Source organism: Sarcophilus harrisii, chromosome 1 (assembly GCF_902635505.1).
Source record: "Sarcophilus harrisii chromosome 1, mSarHar1.11, whole genome shotgun sequence".
Classification (NCBI taxonomy): Eukaryota; Metazoa; Chordata; class Mammalia; order Dasyuromorphia; family Dasyuridae; genus Sarcophilus; species Sarcophilus harrisii.
Genome location: NC_045426.1, coordinates 333,381,104 through 333,400,477, shown reverse-complemented (window position 1 = coordinate 333,400,477; position 19,374 = coordinate 333,381,104). Strand labels below are relative to the sequence as shown.

General features: G+C 35.2%; 1 protein-coding gene across 4 annotated transcripts in view; it reads left to right on the top strand.

Moving 5' to 3' along the window:
• Positions 1–19,374, top strand: part of ARHGAP17 (Rho GTPase activating protein 17) — a 127,350-nt gene that overhangs the window by 62,820 nt on the left and 45,156 nt on the right. For all 4 annotated transcript variants that reach the window (XM_031945575.1, XM_031945577.1, XM_031945574.1 and 1 more), the window contains exons 2-3: positions 278–317; positions 18,083–18,187. In XM_031945575.1, the coding sequence (XP_031801435.1) occupies positions 278–317; positions 18,083–18,187 (145 nt within the window). The remainder of the gene's footprint in view (positions 1–277; positions 318–18,082; positions 18,188–19,374) is intronic.

The window sequence follows — 19,374 nt, the reverse complement described above, 5'->3', positions numbered from 1 at the left end:
AACACTGGAAATATTCAAGGAGAGAGCACTTGTCAGAGATTTTGTAAGACAGGATGGGGTGGGGGTTTGACTAGATAACCTCCTCAATTCCCTCTGCGATACCAGGGATGATTTTTTATATATTTTTCAATAAATATGTATGTGTATGCACACACACACACACACATTCACGATGCCACTTTACCCATTATATTTGAAATGCCCCAATTGTTGGAAACTTGGGGAAATTGTGACTTTTTATTCCTTTCTCTAAACAAGTCTTTTCTTCTATCCACAGAGCTGAGAAAACAGAAGTCCTTAATGAAGATCTCCTACAGGTAACAAAATGTCACTTCTTTTCTTAAATGCATTATTGAAAGACTGTAACTCTTTAAGCTTATCTGATACTTGCAGGAATGGAATAAATGAAGCCTTGTGTTCTTCCCCAAGACCAGAGAAAAGAGGGAGTATGTTTTTGAACCATTCAGCAAAGGGGCTGAACTGAATTAGGATAAAAGAAAATCTGGAACATTGAGGTCATGTAATAGGATCAGAGGAGTTGTGAAAAGCCTACTCTGTTGTAAAGCAGAAATTTTCTACCCCAGCTGCCCTCTTAGCAGGGCTTTGCGGTTGGTTGTACCTGCTGCCTTTAAAGTGTTGTGCAGCAAGAATCCCGTGGGTCACTAGTCACACTTTTTGTCCTTGCCCAGGCTGGCTGTTGCTCTGGTGTGCTGATTCCTCCTCACTGTGCCCTAGCAAGCATAAATCTCTCGGTGGTCGATTAGGGGGAGAACTGCACCTCAACCCATCAGCAGAGAGGTCATGGAGGCCCAAGGAGGGCAAATCACCTGGCCAGGATCACTCAGCAAGTCAGTGGCAGAGCTGGGCCTAGTGTCTTGCTCATGTGGTTCATGACACCACCTCTTTGAAAGTCTCACTTGAAGGTGAACTGTAGTTCCTTTGCAAGATAATCAGAGAGACTTCTGAGCAAACTGTGAAATTTTCCGTCCTTGAGAATTCTAATTTTACACAAACATAATTAGAGAATCTTAGTATTTCAGAGTTGAAAGAGGCCCTATTATTCATATAGACTATGTTCTGCCTATTAACTCTGAAGTGATTCTCTTTCATCTGATTGTAGCACACCAGTCTCTACTGATGCTCTTTTTTCAGTACTTTTACACTTTGGAAATCTGTGATGGCAACCAGTATGGATAGTTGCATTGGTCAAAACTGTTAATCACCTGTGACCCATTTTCAATTTTAAGATTTGTGAATAAACATATAATTTATTTTTGTTTCTCCCTTCACCCATTCTTCATTCTAATGGTTCTTTTGGCAGTAAGAATGATATTGAGATTGTCCTGCCTTGATCTTTCTGTTCTTCAATTAAACTTTGAGGAAGAAACAGTAGACAAACAGAGGGGAATTGTAATGGGAAAGATCTCTGTAGGAAAGATACCTTGGTCAATGATAGTCTTAGCAAATAAGAGCTTACTAGCTGTGTCACTTTGCAGGCCACCACTGAATCTGACTTTGTAATTTGTACCCTGATCTTTCCCTGGGTTCTCCCAAGCTGTTCCCATGGAAATAATCTTCTACCTACCTCAAAGCTGCCTTGCTCCTGGTGACCCTTTCCATATCTTAAAAATCAGATACTTCTGCTGAACCCTCAGGGACTCCTGTCCTACCTCCTTACCCTTACCCCCTGTCCTGAAGGAAAGAGAGGAAAGGAAATTAAAAAAACAACAACTATCAAAGCTAGTTGATTAAAATATCTTTATATGCTTTATGGACAAGAGGGCAAGTTATCCTTTTGCAAAGCTTCCATCTTGCATACAAGAGTATACATATTGAATAGAAATAATATTTGGCTTGAGAAAAATAGAATTTGAGACCTGATGCTGCTGTTTGTTAGATATAGGATGCTCTATTTAACATATATTGGATCACCTGCCATCTAGGGGAGGGGGTGGGGTGAAGGAGGGGAAAAGTTGGAACAGAAAGTTTTGCAAGGGTCATTGTTGAAAAATTACCCATGTATATGTTTTCTATATAAAAAGCTATAATAAATTTTTTTTTTTAAAAAAAGATATATGATACTGTTTTCTGAGTATGGGCCTCAGTTTCCTCATCTATAAAATAGAAGAAGTAATATTATTTACATTGTCTACCATACAGATGTAAGGAAAGTACTTTTTAAACATTTTTAACATTTGTTTAATTTTGAACTTAAAAACAAAAGGAAAAAAAAACTTTTTTTATATGAGAGGGAGACACAAAAAATATTATAGTATATGGAACCATGAATCTTTGTTTCATTACCCCGCCTTTCTCTTCTACCTAAAATAGATAATAAGTACCACACACTACTTTTAAATTTTTACTGTGCTTCCTTCTGTTCTGTTCCATATATTAGAAAGATGTTTCGGTGTCCTTTTTTTCCTTTTTGTATTACTATTGCCAACCTCCCTCCCCTCAAAAAAAAAAAATGTACAAATAATCATAGTCAAACAAAATGAATCCACTTAGTAGCCATATCCAAAAATGTAGGCCTCTTTCTGCACCTTGTGTCCATCATTACTAACAGGAAATAGGTTACATGCTTTCCTCATTTGTCCTCTAGAGTCAGTCATAAGTTGATCACTGATCAGAGTTCTGAATTCTTTTTTGGTTGTTTTTGCAATATTGTTCTTCACATATAAATTGTTTTCTTGGTCCTGCTCACTTTTCTCTGTGTCAGTTTATATTACCCAGGATATATTACCAGGATGAAATCATCTAATCCTTTCTTATGGTGCAGTAAAATTCCATTACATCCCTATACCACAGTTTGTCCAGCTCTTGCATAGTTAATTCTAGTTCTTAGCTTTTTTCCCCCCTCTCTTTTAATTCCTCCCTATATCAGGATCAGCAAGTTTGATTTGCTTATGACCATTCCCTCCTAATCTCGCACTCCCCATTCCCTCTTGTTTCCCTGTTGGTTTTGATGTATGTGTGTGTGTGTTGTGTGTATGTGTGTTCAACCTTCTTTTTGTTTTTCAGATAAAAGTAAGTCCCTCCTCTAGTCACGTCCTTTTCTCCATGTTTATATGGTCTTTTCATCCCTTTTTATACTAATGTGTTACTTTCCCCCTTACTTTTCTTTCCCTTTTTCAAGCTGTCAGGACATGCAATCTAAGTCTCAGATTCTTGAGTCTTTTTTTCTTCCCCTCCCCCCAATCAATCACTCAATTAATTTGTTTATTTATATTTTATTATAGTGTTTTATTTACAAGATATATGTATGGGTAATTTTTCAGTATTGACCCTTGCAAAACCCTCTATTTCAATTTCTCCCCTCATTTCCCTTATCCCCTCCCCTAGATGGCAGGCAGACCCATACATGTTAAATATGTTTGCTGTACAAGAAAATTTGGACTTAGACATAAGGTAAATATAACCTGATAAGGAAATCAAAACTGCAAGTGGACAAAAACAGAGGGAGTAAAAATACTATGTTGTGGTTCATATTCATTTCCCATAGTTCTTTCACTGGGTGTAGCTGGTTCTCTTCATTGTTGAACAAATGGAACTGATTTGGTTCATCTCATTGTTGAAGAGGGCCATGTCCATTAGAATTGATCATCATATAGTATTGTTGTCCTCTCAGGGCATATTATTCTTAGTTGTATATTCATATATTTTGCCTTTGGGAAAGTTGTATTCTAACGTTTTCTCTCATTTATAGTTGAAGTCACCAGGTCTGGGGTGAACTTCTTTCTGAAAGCTTATAGTTATTTTTCCTTGCACATAGAAATTCTGGATTTTGGGTGTAACATTCCCTATGACTTTTCTTTTTGGAATGTCAGTAGCTGATCATGAGATTTTTTTTTTAATTGTGCCATCTAGCTCTAATAGATTTGGGAATTTTTCCTATAAAGATTTCTTGAAATTTTATTTCCAAGCTTTTTAAAAATTGTGTTTTTACGGAATCAATTGATTCTTAAATTTTCTATTTTTGACCTGTTTCCCAGGTCAGTTGTTTTTCATGTCATCTGCCTTAAATTTCTTATAGTTCTTTTAGTCATTTGATTTTGTTTTAGCATTCTTGTTGGTTTATGGGGTTGTTGATTTTTGTTAAAGCCCTTCTACTTTTCAGGTTTTCTGTTATTTGAGCAAAGTTACTACTTTTTCTTCAAAGATATTTATTCTCTTTCCAATACTTTCCTCAAGAGCTTAAAAAAAATTTCTTGATTAATTTTGTATAGATATTTATGTAATCTTAGAAAAATATATTTTTAAAAACAAATGATTCATTCTTTTCTTTTACACTTATTTCAGAGTTAATTTTTTTCTTGTCTAGATTTTTGGCCATTGCAAGAACTACAGTAATTTTTTTTTTAAATCCTTGTGTCTTCCTTAACTTATCTCTTCAGCTTTAGTTTATGAATTAGAGCTCTGTACTCTGTCTCCCTGCTGTACTTTGGGTGGAGTATTCAGCCCTGTTTAGTCTTACCCTGTATTTCTTGGACTTCTGCATTGATTCTCATGCCCAGCTACCAGCTACCCCCAACCCCCAAATTAAGCTCCCCCTGTACTTTTAAGGTTTAGAACACTTGCTCATTAAAGGTCTCTAACACAGAAAATATTGTGGATCTGGGTAGTGTGGCCCTGCATTGGTTGATGGTTGATGCCCACTACCACTCCCGGGGGGGTTTCTAAGATTCCTACCCTGGGGCTTTCTGACTAGATGGAGGGCTTTCTCAGGGCAGCTCTTTGCCTTTGTTGTCTTCAAACACAAAGTCTTGCTGGAGATGCATCCTACCTCTAGTCACACTAGCACTTGGTATTGCCTGGGGGCTTCAGTGGGACTTTTTGTATTATTTCTAGGAGTTGCTGTAGTTTTCTTTGTATTTCTTAATCATTATTCTGTCTGGTATGAACTTAAGGGTTTTCCTGGTACAGTGGGGGACAGTACTGGTTGGGAATCAGGAGAACTCAGTGTCACTCTTAACTCTGGTATATCCTCCCCATCTCTGTGTATCAGTTTCCTTCTGTATAACATGGGAGGCTTAGACTAGATCAATGTTTCTCAAACTTTTGACATATGTATACCCCCTCTATAATTTTTGTAACGCTGAGTACCCTTCGTCAGAAAAATGGATGTATTTTAATAACAATCAAAATATATTTATTTTTCTTTTTTTGGTACATATACAAAATAATAATAAATGAAAAATAAAATTATTCATAATAAAATATAAATCCATGCCAGAAGGCTTGTCGCATGTGGAAGAAGAGCAATTGTTGGAATTGACTTCAGACAGATTTTTGAAAAATAAACATAAGGAGTGCACTTTAACATCATTCTGGTTACAAATGCAACATGTGTATCCTGTTTTAACAGAAAAAATTCTGAAATACACCTTGCCTTTTCCAACTTCATATTTATGTGGAGTTGTTTTTTCAGCATTTGTAGACATTAAGTTGAAAAAAAAGGAACAGACTATTGGACGTGGAGCTGCATCTCAAAACAACCAGGGAACCAAATTATGATGATCTGTTATCTTGGCACAAACAATTTCATCCTTCTATATAAAAATAATCAAAATCAGTGGGACTTAGTAAAGCACATAACAAACCTTTCTTAAAAGAAAAAATGCACAAAAGCTAAAAATACACAAGCACCTGGAGAAGCCCTTATTAACAAAGTAAGTTGTCTCTGTAACAAAGTGCAGTATATTCATGCCATGTCACATGGGACCATCTCATGCTTCACAAGATTGTCTTGACTTGACTCATGAGAACGTAAAATTAGACGCAACTAAGCATGGTGCAGTGCATATCCCCACAAAACTTCGGTGCAACGTGTATCTCCACTAAACTTTCCGTACCCCTGGGGGTACACATACCACACTTTGGGAAACACTGGACTAGATGACCTCATATCTATATAAGTACTTATATTCTGTGACTTTTCTCTTTATATGTGCTGTAGCCGAGTCATCCTTTCCCTTAGTTGTAATGTAATTCATCTAGGTTTTAGAAGAGAAATAGGATAACTTAACTGATAAGGTGTGAATGAGTGACAACATCTTCATTGTCCTAGCAGTATTTCCATTATACTAATGGATTATCTAGTTAATTCAATTATATCTTTGGGGGAATTATAGAAGGTAAAACAAAAGGAAAGCATTTATTGTGGGAGAAGATATTTTGGGAAGGAAGAATAATATATGAGTAGGCTACCTTCTCTGGAAAAATGTCCCTAAGGTTATTTCCTCTCCCTAAGAAAACTTTTAAAACTTTTTTACTGTCTATTTTGGAATCCATAGATACTATAAAGACTCTTCATTCATTGAAGAAATATTTATTGAGAAATTACTGCTTGAAGAAATCAGTATAAAGTTGTACATGGCACAGTCTCTACTCTCAAGCTAATATCTGAAAAGTGATATTGGAAACATAAGAGGATGGGATTACTTCATTGAATCATACTATTTTTGTTTCATGAGACCTGTTTGACTTTGCGTTATCTCTAACATTTCATCTTGTTAGCTTGAGGCCACCATTCCTACCTGATAATATACTTTTGGATCCCAGTTCTAATCTTGCAACATATTAATCCCTGACTTTTTTAAAAATCATTTCTTCTTTTGACAATATACTATTTATGCATTTGACCAAGACCTTGAAGAATGGAGCCAATTTTTTTGGCAGTTAGTGAAATACATCTTAACAGTCTAACATCTGTCTATTTATAACTGATAATATGTAAGCTCTGTAGAAGTCAGGGATTATTTTCTTTCTTTTTATTTTTGTTGTCCCCAGGGCACTTCATAAATGTTTGTCTATTATCTGTATGTACTTTTTTGTTTGTGAGCTTTCTTCTCAAGATACTTTGTGATTCTATGAATATTTATTAAGTACCTTTTTGATGCACTGTGTTAGGCTTTGGGGATAAAAAAAAGACCAGTAACTCCAAATAGCCTCTGCCCTTGAGGAAGTCACATTTGAGTAAGGGTATGATACATTTATAAATAAATAAATACAAAGTATAAACCAAGTAGTATTGAGAGGGACAAAATTCTTAAAGCAGGGAATCAGGAAAAACCTCTTATAAGCAGTGGTGCCTGTGCTGAGGCTCTGGGGAGGCACAAGTAAAGAGGGGTACATTCCAGACTAGGGCAACCACTTATGCAGCAACACTTAGGTAGGAGATGAAATCTACACAATTATAGCTAGAAGGCTGGGTTGACTCAATCGGAGAGTATGTGAAGATTGGGAATAATTTGGGGGGGGGGGAACTAATTGGCAAGGTAGATGGTAGCCAGAATGTGAAGGGGTTTAACTTTGCTGAGTCCTTTCATCAATTCTTGGAAAATTCCACTGTTTGCATTTTTTTATTTATCAAGATGAATATTTCTCCCCTACCTTTTTCTCTCAACCAGTTCCTTAAATCTGGACAAATAACCTCTTAATCCCTGGTCTTAATTTTTTTTTAAACCTTTGGTGAGAAGTTTTTTAATCCCTAGTCTTAATTTTTTTTTTTTTTTTTAAGCCTTTGGTGAGAAGTTTTTGTCAAGGGAGTTTTGAAATTCTAAATAATAGTTCCCCTTCTTCAAGTGTATATTTACCCACTCGGAACCTTAAGAGACTAGTCAGGCCTAATTTCCTGTTGTAGAAACCACAGTGCTTATCTGCTTTCCTTTAGGTTATATTTATTTTACTCTTCAGTGATTGGGTGTCTATCTTAGGTTCCACTGACTTTTCCAGTGAAGAAGTGAAATGCATTATCTGAAGTTCCCAGAATCAATCTAAAATTATAATTTAGAGCCAGACATGAATTTAGAGATCATCTAATCGAAACCTTTCCTTTTTATGGATGAGGAAAATTAGACTACTGCTTGATGTGCATGGCCTCCTAATTTACTTGGCGGAAATTAATCTGTCCTTTAAAGACTAAGGCATATAACCTTGTCTTTTTGAAGTCTTTCCTTATCACCCCTGATTTGTAGTCAGTGAGGAAGATTTATTAAGTTTCTTCTATGCATCAGGTACTGTGCTAGTGATGGGGATACAAAGAAAAGAAAATAACAGTCTGGAGGGATGATGTGTTTACATATATATCCATAGAGATCCATATGTCTGTTTGGGACAGGCCTCAGACCTCATTTAACACTTATTTTGTAATTCAGATGCATGTATCATATGGAATTATGTATTGTAGCTGTCTCTGTTAGTGTCTTGTCTACTAGTTTTGCATTGTTTCACCTCCTAACACAGTGCACAACATTCAGTAAGTGCTTTGTAAATGTTTTTTGCAGTGTTTAATTTATATTTGATCTGAATTTCAATGTGGCGGAAAGATCACTAGATTTTGAAGTAGAAGGTCCAAGAGTTGAACTTGAACTCTGATACTATGTAACCATAAACAAATCAGAACCTTGCCATAAAATAAGGATTTTAAGGACATTTTTGACCTTGCTTTTTCATCTATAAAATAAGGATTTTCAAAGACATTATTGACTTCATAGGGTTGTTTAAAAAAAAATACTCTGGAAATATGGTTTACCGGATTGTATCATGATCATGGAATGTTAGTGCAGGAAGGAAACTTAGAGAATAGAGTCTAGAATGTTAGAGCTAGAAGTTTTGTTGGACATCAACTAGTCCATTTCCTTCTTTTTATAGATAAAGAAACTGAGACCCAGAGAAGAGAAATGTTGCTTATGACCATAGAATAAGTTAATGGTGGTACCATGTCTAAAACTCAAGCTTCTTGATTCTTAAACACTACTTACATCTGACCTATCAAGCTCAGGAGCCTTCCTTGCCCTCTTAGATTTTTAGTTTTTAAAATATATTTCTCCTTTATTATTATTATCTTTTTTTATTTTGCCAGTTAGTCATGCTGGGCTACTCTTCAAGCACCTGGTGTTTTTGAGCTTCATTATACATTCATACTGAGTTTCTAATAAAGTATTTTAAATAGTTTCCTATGAATTACTAAACTCTAGAACTTTCTCTTTTAATTTTCATTTCCTAATGCTAATATTTTATAAAAGCTTCTTTTTAAAAATAAGCAATAAATCATTACAGTAGGGATTCCTTTTGCTTTTTTGCCAGAGGGGCACTTGAACTTGACTCCACTGTGATTACTAACACCTACTGATTGCTCTTAGTGATGTGCATTTGTTCTTTTCTCTTTTCATAAGCAAGTTTAGGATGTTTTCCTTTTCTCCGGGGACCTAGAGAACTGAAAAATGCTATTTATTTTTTTTTTTTTTTAAAGTCTGAACTTTACTTCTTGGGTTTGATGACATAGATGTTTGCATTCCAGGCAGTCAGCTGTTACTATTGGTCCCAGTTTGGTATTTTTCCCATATCATTTACTATGTCTATCCCAGCCTTCTTTTGACTAGGTCAGTAATACATTTCATGGTATTGGTGCCAACTTGAGGAGTTTATATTTCTTTGTAAAAGTAGGGTTCCAATGATGCTGATTGAAGAGAAGAGTGAATTTGGTTGGGCATTCATCCTTAGCCTATTAAATTCTCTACATTTGAATGAGAAGGCCCATTTTTAAATCAACATTTGAGGAACTGTGTACCTATATCTCTTTGAGAGAAGACATGCATTTCCTGTCAAGTACACAGAACTCTCTTAATTCAAATATTGAATAAGTAAGAGGGTCTTTGTATTTATGTTGTCACTCAACAGAGTCAGATTTAGAGCTAGCCTAGCCCCTTCATCTAACAAATTAAATTCATATTGATGACCACTTAACAAGTTTTCATTATGTAGCCCATTATTAGGTTAGTTGCTAGGTATCTGAAGAAAAAACAAAAACAAAAAAAGAAAGAAAGAAACAATTCCTGCCTCAACTTAAGGAAATTACATTTTTCTAAATGAGAGTGGGTGTGAAGTTGAGATAAACAAACACAGGAAAAATGGAGATGGAGAAAATACTAATGGGGACAGCAGGGAAGCCTTCTTGTATAAGATAGTCCTGGACCTAGTGTGATCTGGAAGGATGCTGGAGTTTTTAAGAGATAATAATGTGAACAAAGTACATTCAAGACTTAGCAGACGACCTAGGCAAAAGCCCAGGGACAAGATAGAATGCGGAATTTGGGAAATAATGAATAGGCTGGTTTAGAAGTAAAGTAATGTAAAGAATATAAAGTAATTTGAAATAAAAGTGGTAAGGTGAGCACAAAGAAAACTTTGTGAAGTTTTCTAAGTGCTGAGTTGAAGAATTATGGTTGAGATTGGTTATATAGATTATTGGAGAGAGAAAACAAGTATGAGCCTAGGACTGCAAACTCAAATGACTAAAAAGATACTAGTAGCTAAATAGAAATTGGGAAGTTTGAAAGAGGTTGCCATTTGAGTTTAGTCTGTCTCAGTCACCAAGTATTTTAAGTGTTTTTTATGTACAGACTGGGATTGCAAATTAAGCAAAAAGAAAAGCAGCTTTTGCACTTGAAGGGCTAATATTCTATTGGGAGAAGTGAGCATCTAAGAAGGAGATTCAGTTGCTGGGGAAGAAGGGAAATATATGCCAGTCTCATGGTATAGGGAAAGTCATAAACACAGTCTGGAGGGAGATGAAGATTGGCTGCTCTGGACCTCTTCCCAAAATGGAGACCTTAGGAAGGACTCACCAAGGGGAGAAGGTGGTTACAGGTATGTTTTAGGACAAGACAACAGATGATAAGAGGAAGGTTGTTTGTTTGTTTGTTTGTTTGTTTTTTAATTACATTTTGTATAATTTTTCAATTAGGAAAAAATTTTCCCTCCCATCTCTTACCTTCCGTGAGAAAGAAAATCCTGCCATAAACATATATAGTTAACCAAACAAATTTCCACATTAGTCATTTCACCAAAAGAATGTCTCATTCTGCATTCTTTCAAAGTCATTTTATAATATTTGTGACCTTACGTAAATTGTTCTTATGATTTTGCTCACTTCTCTCTGCATCATTTCATACAAATCTTCCCAAGTTTCTTCGAAACCATTCCCTTCAACATTTCATAGAACACATTAGTATTCTATCACATGTATATATCTTAACTTGTTTGTCCATTCCCCAGTTGATGAATACCTTCTCATTTTTCACCCTGCAAAAAGTTATAAATCTTTTTGTTTATCCCACATTAAAGTTTGTTTTGCTTAAAACTAATCGCTTTCTTAATGTAATCCCTAATTCTCACTTCTCCCTTTTTTCCCTATTTGTGTGTTGTGTATTTATCCTCCTTGGACCAGTTCACATGAGAGTGAAGCTCATGTGTCCATCTAGCCCCGTCTTTTCCATCCAGATTACATAAGAGGATTTTTCTTAACTTTCTCTCTCCTGCTGTCCTTTGCATCCCTCATATTCTAGTATATTCTTCTTTTCCTTCAATTGCATTTTTTTGGATTAATGAGACATAAAAGAGCTGCTCCCAGGTCTTCTAATTAAACTCTCTTCATGATGATAATAGAGTTCAAAGGTGACATGAATATCATCTCCCTATATTAAAATGTAAACATTTGCCCATATGTAGTAAAGTCCTTATGGTTATATTTCCTATTTACCCTTTATATTTTTCCTGACTTATGTTTACACTTCATTTTTTATGCATTCTTCTTTTTTTTTTTTCAGAAGTGCTTGGAAGTCTTTTACTTCATCAAAATTTCACCCCCCCTCCCAATATGATTATGCTTAATTTTTTTCTGGGCTAACTTATTAATGGCTGTCACAAAAGCAGGAAAAAACTGTATACCTAAGGGGGGGGATGGTCAGTATTGGTCAGTAAGAGTAAAGACTGAAAATTGACAATTTATCATTTAAGAGTTTGCTCTCTCAAATGTTACAGTTTCAGTTGAGTGACTGGTTGGAAGAGGTTGAGAGGAAGTAAGACAAGAAGAAATGGAAGCAATTAGTTATGGATGATTTTTCTGAAATACCAGCTATCACAAGAACCTTCACTTATTCTGCCACCTGGGCTTGCCCCTATGGTGTGAGAGATAAGGAGGTGTCAGGGGGGTGGGGTGGTAGAAGAAATATTTTTGTTGGACTCTTGTCTACATAAACAATTTTATTTAAAAATGCTACAAAATTCATGAGCCCTTATGAGTTATATTTAGTTATTGATGAAGATTTAGAATAATTCATTTACAACATTCATCTTTTCATTAGATGCATTATGAATTGTGCAATTCAGTACAAATACTGAATTGTAAAGTTAAAACAACTGTCTAAATCTGAGATACCAGGTAGTCCACTCAATCATTTGCAATGTTACAATTCCATGTAGCTTGTGCAACCACTGACTGGTTTTAAAAAATGAATCTACTGGTTTTAAAAAATGAATCTCCCCTTTTCTCCATCCTCTCAATTATTCACAAAACTATTCACCAGATATTCAAGGAAGAGTGAGTTACACAGTGCTGACTCACTTCATTCCTACCCTGCACAATGCCTCAGCTCATTAGAAATAGCCATAGCTAATTCAAGCCATTCTCCAATTGCTAAATAGTCAAAGCATATGAACAGATAATTTTCAGATGAAGAAATTGAAACTATTTCTACTCATATGAAAGAATGTTCCAAATCATTATTGATCAGAGAAATGCAAATTAAAACAACTCTGAGATACCATTACACACTTGTCAGATTGCCTAAGATGACAGGAAAAAATAATGCTGAATGGGGATACGGGAAAACTGGGACACTGATGTATTATTGGTGGAGTTGTGAATGAATCCAACCATTCCGGAGAGCAATCTGGAATTGTGCTCAAAAGTTATCAAATAATGTATACCCTTTGATCCAGCAATGTTACTACTGGGCTTGTATCCCAAAGAGATACTAAAGAAGGGAAAGGGACCTGTATGTGCAAAAATGTTTGTGGCAGCCCTTTTATAGTGGCTAGAAACTGGGAAACTGAATGGATGCCCATTAATTGGAGAATGGCTGAATAAATTGTGGTATATGAATGTTATGGAATATTATTGTTCTGTAAGAAATGATTATCAGGATGATTTCAGAAGGGTCTGGAGAAACTTACATGAACTGATGCTGAGTGAAATGAGCAGAACCAGGAGATCATTGTACACAACGATTCTGATGGACATGGCTTTCTTCAACAATGAGATGATTCAGGCCAGTTCCAATTGTTCAGTGATGAAAAGAAAGAACTGTGGGAACCGAGTGTAGATTACAACATAACATTTTCACTCTCTTTGTTGTTGTTTGCTTGCATTTTATTTTGCTTTTCTTTTTTTCTAGTTTGATTTGATTTTTCTTGTGTGGCACGATAATTGTATAAATATGTATGCATATATTGGATGTAACATATATTTCTACCATGTTTAACATATATTGCATTACTTGCCATCCAAGGGGAGAGGGTGGGGAAAGGGAGGAAAAATTGGAATTACAAGGTTTTGCAAGGGCTAATGTTGAAGAATTGTCCACACATGTTTTGAAAAATAAAAAGCTTTAATAAAAGGGAAAAAAACCCACTAAATAGCCATACCTTCATTTTCAGAAATAAAGTTTTCAATATCATTTGATAGCTAATTAATAGCTAATACCTAAAAGTTAGAGTACTTCAGACAGCCCACTGTCTTTTATAATTTTTGTATCTATTATGAGAGATGTTCTTCAAAGTTTGAGGACCAGGGTAGGGACCTCATTTGTCTGGGGTTAAAGGCAGTGATTACATTTAAGTGTCTTAAATCAAGGATTACCTTTTTCTTTTTTCTTTTTTTTTTCTTTTTAATTCTTACCACAGTATTCTTTTTGGTGAGGAATTGTGTGAACATTTAAAGTTGGCAACATAGCAAAAGAGTTAGAAGATTCAGACATATACAGTTTCCAGCAACTACAGCTATTTTTGTTGAGGTCTTTTCAAGTTCAAGGTCTGATATATTTATTTTTGTAATAGTTAAGTTTTACTTGTTTTGCAAATAGTTTACTTTAGATACTACATAGGCTAGATTAATAAAATTCATATTAAACACATTTACAAGTTGTTGGGTTTTTTTTTTTAATTTGCAGTATATGAGAAATTTTATAGCATACCATATTCATCATTTCCTTTGAGGAGCACTACTATTCAGAGAGCACTTTTCATGGAAGTATCCACATAATTCAGTAGTAGGTGTTTTATAAAGAAGAATTGGTTCCTTTTTCTAAAAATTGGATGCTTCATAAATGTCTTTTTTATTATTTTATTAAATCACCAACAAATTCACTTCCTTAAAGTTAATTATTTTGAATCTATTCATTTTACAAAGGAACCTCAGAGAAAGAAATGGATTCACTTATAACTACAAAGTTATTTAGGGTTTGCCATGTAGTATAACTGAAGAATCTAGAACTTGAGTTTAATCAAGGTGTGAGTGCTGGCCTGCCCACATCTGGCCAATGGTGGTATAATTAATCTGAGTTTTACTAAAGTCCTTGTTTTAAAAAAAATTATCTTTTTTTTTTTGTTGTTGTTATATTATTTTCATTTTTAAAAATATCACTCTTTTCTTCCCTTTCCCGAAAATCATCCTTTGTGATAAGAATAAAAAAAAAATCAATCAATAAACATTTAATACATTATGCTAAGTGTTAGGGATACAAAGAAAGTAAGAAGAAATAATCCTTACCCTCAAGGAGTAGTATACATTTTAATGGGTCAACAATATGTAAATACTTAGGTATGTACCAGATGTATACAGTACAAGGGCAATCTCAGAGAGAAAATACTGATGAGGAATTGGGGAAAAGAAACAGGAAAGGTTTCCTCTAGAAGTTGGGCTTTGAGCTAAGGAAGCTAGTGAAAAGGAGATGGAGAGGTGAGGATGCAGAGTTTTTCAGGCCGGGGGAGAGGAGGAACAGATAGTTGGTGCAAGGTCATAGACTTGGGATCTGGAATGTTATCTACTCAAGGAAGTACAGGTTGGTCAATATTACTGGATTGTAGAGAATGTGGAAGTGAAGGGCTGTGCTATGAAAAGCCTGGAAAGATAGGAAGGGATTCAGTTATGATGAGCTTTCAATATTTGGGCCTCTTCACTTTAGTCTATCAGTGTTGATTCATTTCGTTTCTTTGTATGCCTGTTGTTTCTGGGATGTTCTCCCAAACCATCAAATGCAAATAAATGGTTAATAATAAAGACATGATTTACACATATTTTTGTGGGAACCACTGTAATCCTTTTCCATTGTATGTCATATTAATTCATGATTTCATGTAGAGGGTCAAACTCTGGAGAAGTATACTTGAAACGAGAATACTTATAACAAGGTGTTAACTCAGTGGAATTGATGAATTGATAGTTCCCTAGTTCACATATATATATACTTAGTATTTAGCATGGTAATGTGATGGTTCTCTAGTTCACACATACAGTAAGGTATATAAGAGCTAAGAAGAACTGGAAGATAGTCATTCTATCTTTGACCAGCCTCGTGGTGGCTCTCCTGCCTCCTGCACTAAGATCAAGGCTGGTCCCGAGGTCCTCCAGAAAGCTAGCCCAAACATTACAATTTCAAATGGATACTTTTAGACCCCGCTTTGCATGTGTCTGAGGTCTTGTCAGCATATCTTAGTTTTCTCATCTCTAAAATTGGTGATGAAACTAAATTATCTCTGAGATCTCTTCCACTTTTAACATTTCAGAAGAAGAGCAGCAAGCATTTATTATTTGCCATATGCATTACATTATGCTCTACAAATGTTACTTAATTTGAAGACTGAGGTCTGACAGTCTATATTATAAAGCCATTCCTGTATCTTTGCCTTCTTTGATGCATGTTCTACGCTTTACCATTCTTTGATCTGTGAGACCATGAATATGAGACCACAGTACAGTTGGAGACTAAATACAAGTCAGCTCTTCTAGTGTGAAATGCATCTTTTTTGTATCTGACAAAGTAAATCTTTTTTCCCCTCCCAGAATGGTTGGAAACCATTCAATTTATGACATTTCTCATAATTTCTCATGACAGTTCTCAAAGGTGGAAAATGAAGTGACATAAAAAAATCTTGCCTTTAGAGAGCTGGAAGCTAAATTGTTTTGCTTTGGGAAACTTATTTCTGTTGTGGTAATAGAGCAAGTAATTTGTTTTGTTTCTCTTTGTGTAAAAAGCTGATTTCTGGGGGTTTGAGGAGAACAGTGGCGATAATCTTATTGACCTTTTAGTTAGTATTCTAGTCAGTATGACTAGTATCCTAGTCAGTCTAGCTTGATTGGTAGAAGTTGTAAATGGGCATAGGATGCAAAAATAAAATTCTGTTATGTTAGGGATCCACTGACAGAGAGGCTCCAAATTACCATGTTAGTTCAAATGTGTATAACTTTGAAGTTTATTCTGTTTTTTTGTTTGTTTTAATTTTGGGACCTTTCTTCAAAATAGAAAATCATTCCTAAGGGCTTCCTCTTGGTTTTACTGTATCATCAAAATGTAGATTCACTGCATTCCTTCTCCAAATAGATGCTCTCATTGACACAGTCTTCTCCCAACATCAGTGTTTAGTGCGTGGGTTCTTCATGCACAGCTCTTTCAACTTGGAGACCTCATTCATTCCACATAGATTTACAAAATCATTATGTGCAGGGACCCTTTCTAGGATCTAGTAAATGAAATTGTGTGTGTGTGTGTGTGTGTGTGTGTGTGAGAGAGAGAGAGAGAGAGAAATTTGGCAAACCTTAAAACATTTATAAATTCAAATCTGTTTTTTTATTATTCTGCGAGTATTTTTTAAAACTGTTTGCTTCCTTATATGTGTTGACTGACTTTAGAAAGATATTGAGAATAAAACCAAACCAGAAAAAGGCTTGTTTATAATTTTAAAAATATAAAGCAGTTCTTAAAAATTATAATCAATTTTGCTTAGACAAGTTTCATTTTTTTCTCATGATATTTAATTACATTGAGGTGACAAGGTGAAATCACCTAATGATAATCCTAGCCTTACCTGAACCAGTAAAATCTACCAATCAATAAACAGAGCTATTGAATCTGAAATTTAAGGGCTTTTGGAGCTAAAGGGGAACTTAGAATTCGAAATGTAGAGGAAGAAGAACCAGTAGATCCAGAGAACAAGATTCAAGGATCTACCCTACCCCTTATTAGGTGTGTTGACCATGACTGAGCCATGTCATCTCCTTGAATTGTATTTTCTCACCTGTAAAACGCCATTTACATTATAATGGGTTTGCTTGCTTTCCAGAGCTGTTTTTTATATAAAATATATATATATATTTTATATAATATAATAATATAACATATATATAATAACATAAAATATAAAGCACCATGCCAGTGACTATTGTTGCTCTTATCCTACAATGTATGACTCTGCACATAACAGGTTCTTAATAAATGTTTTGGACATAGCTGATACCTATTCAGGACTGAGTTGGGGACAGGGTCAGATTTGGTAACCAGGGTCAAAGGTGTCTTCATACCTGTGCTAGATGAGATCTTTTTCTAATGTTATGGATAGGTGAGAGTCTACATACAGAGAAGATAGAGAGATAGCCTTCAAGTGAGAAAGTCCTGGATTCTAGTTGCTGGCTATGTGACTGTGGGAAAATCACTTATCCTCTCAGTACTCTTAGCATCTGTTTAGAAATTTGGTACACTCACCTTTGACTGTTCCACACTAATGAAATTACAGTTTTACATTCCTATCCCTATTAACAGGGATTAGATGGAATTTAACTAAATTTTAAGTGGAAATAATCTGGTCAAGTTGAAGAAGATAAGCAGACTACAGTACTTTGCAATAATAATAATAAAGAATAATTTACAAGCTTACTTAACTACCTACATATTATATTTTCCTTTAGTATGTAAACTTGAGATTGGACTTTATTTGTTTTGTTTTGTTATCATCTTTGGAATATCTCAGTCTAACATAAAGCTGTGTATGTAGTGGCTTTAATAAATATTTGGATTGAATGGAATTCAGTTTCAGTCTATTCAGTTTAATTGTGTCAAGGGATTACTTAACCAGGGAGAAGATGGTCACCCCACAAAACTCAGATAGCATTAGTTTTTACCGTGCCAACAAAGACTTAATAAACATATCAAAGAAAAAAACTTTTTTCTCTCTTCCTTACTAGATTGAGAGACGGCTCGACACAGTGCGGTCAGTCTGCCATCATTCTCACAAGCGCCTCTTAGCATGTTTCCAAGGCCAGTTTGGCACAGATGTGGATAAACGACATGTAAGTATTTGACCTTTGGGAGATATGTTTGCTTTCTTCTCTGGCTTTCTTGATCAGGTGCCTTGCCCCCAAGTCAGTGCTCTAGAATAGAATGAGTGGAACCAGCCCACATGTTAGCAGTTTGGAGCCCCAAGAAGCTTTGCCAGCAGTAACATTCCTTTGCCGACAGCCTGTTGTGTCCTGAGCCCCACTCACTTGCATTGTTTCCTTCCTCCTCAGTGATAGGTGTTTTGAAAGACTGCGTTAGCATTTGACACGGACTGAAAAGAATGCACTTATTCAGTTCGGATCACCCTGGGGTTCCCACACAACACCAGCAGAGCACAGAGGGTGCTTTCATTCTCTTGCACTGTAATCCATCTGGCAGTTCTGCCCCTTATTATAAGTTCTTAGATTATTATGAATGTTGAATCTTATGAACCTAATTAGACTTCTAATAATAGTCATTTATACATGGGAAAGTTAATTGTAGGATCATAGAACCTTAGAGCTAGAGAGCCCCCCCACATAATCCAGTCCAGTGGTGCCGAATGGAAACAGAGTCACTAAACTGTACATAAGGATCCCTGCAGATTGACTTGGAAAGCCATATAGTGACATTGTCTTTGTTCTATTATATTTTTATTTATTGTAACTATTTCCCAATTATACTTTAACTGGGTTGGCATGAGGGGTGAAGGTGGGACATATTTGTCACTTCTGATCTAGTCCAACTTAATTTTCACAAACTCAGAAAATGTAGGATCCTAAAAGGAACCTTGAAACATGGAAAATCTGAACTAGAAAGTAACTTAGACCTAGAATATTAATGCTGGAAACATCCTTGGAATTTAGATTATATGCTGTTAAAGTTAGAGGGAACCTTAAGTTTTATGATAGATCAAAAAATTTAGTTAGAAGGGACCAAAGAGGTTGTATATAGTCCAACCCACTCATTTTTTCAACAATTCCCAGAGCATTTTTAGAACTGAAAGAGAACCATACTATCTTCCCTGCTTATTTTACAAATAAGGAAACTGAGACTCAGAGGTAAGGGGGCTTATTTTTAAGGTCACACAAATTATTTTCTTTTTTAAACATTTTATTTAAATAGTATTTTATTTTTCCAAATTATATATAAAGATAGTTTTCAAAATTCAATTTTTGTAAGATTTTGGATTCCAGATTTTTTTTCCTTTCCTTTCTTA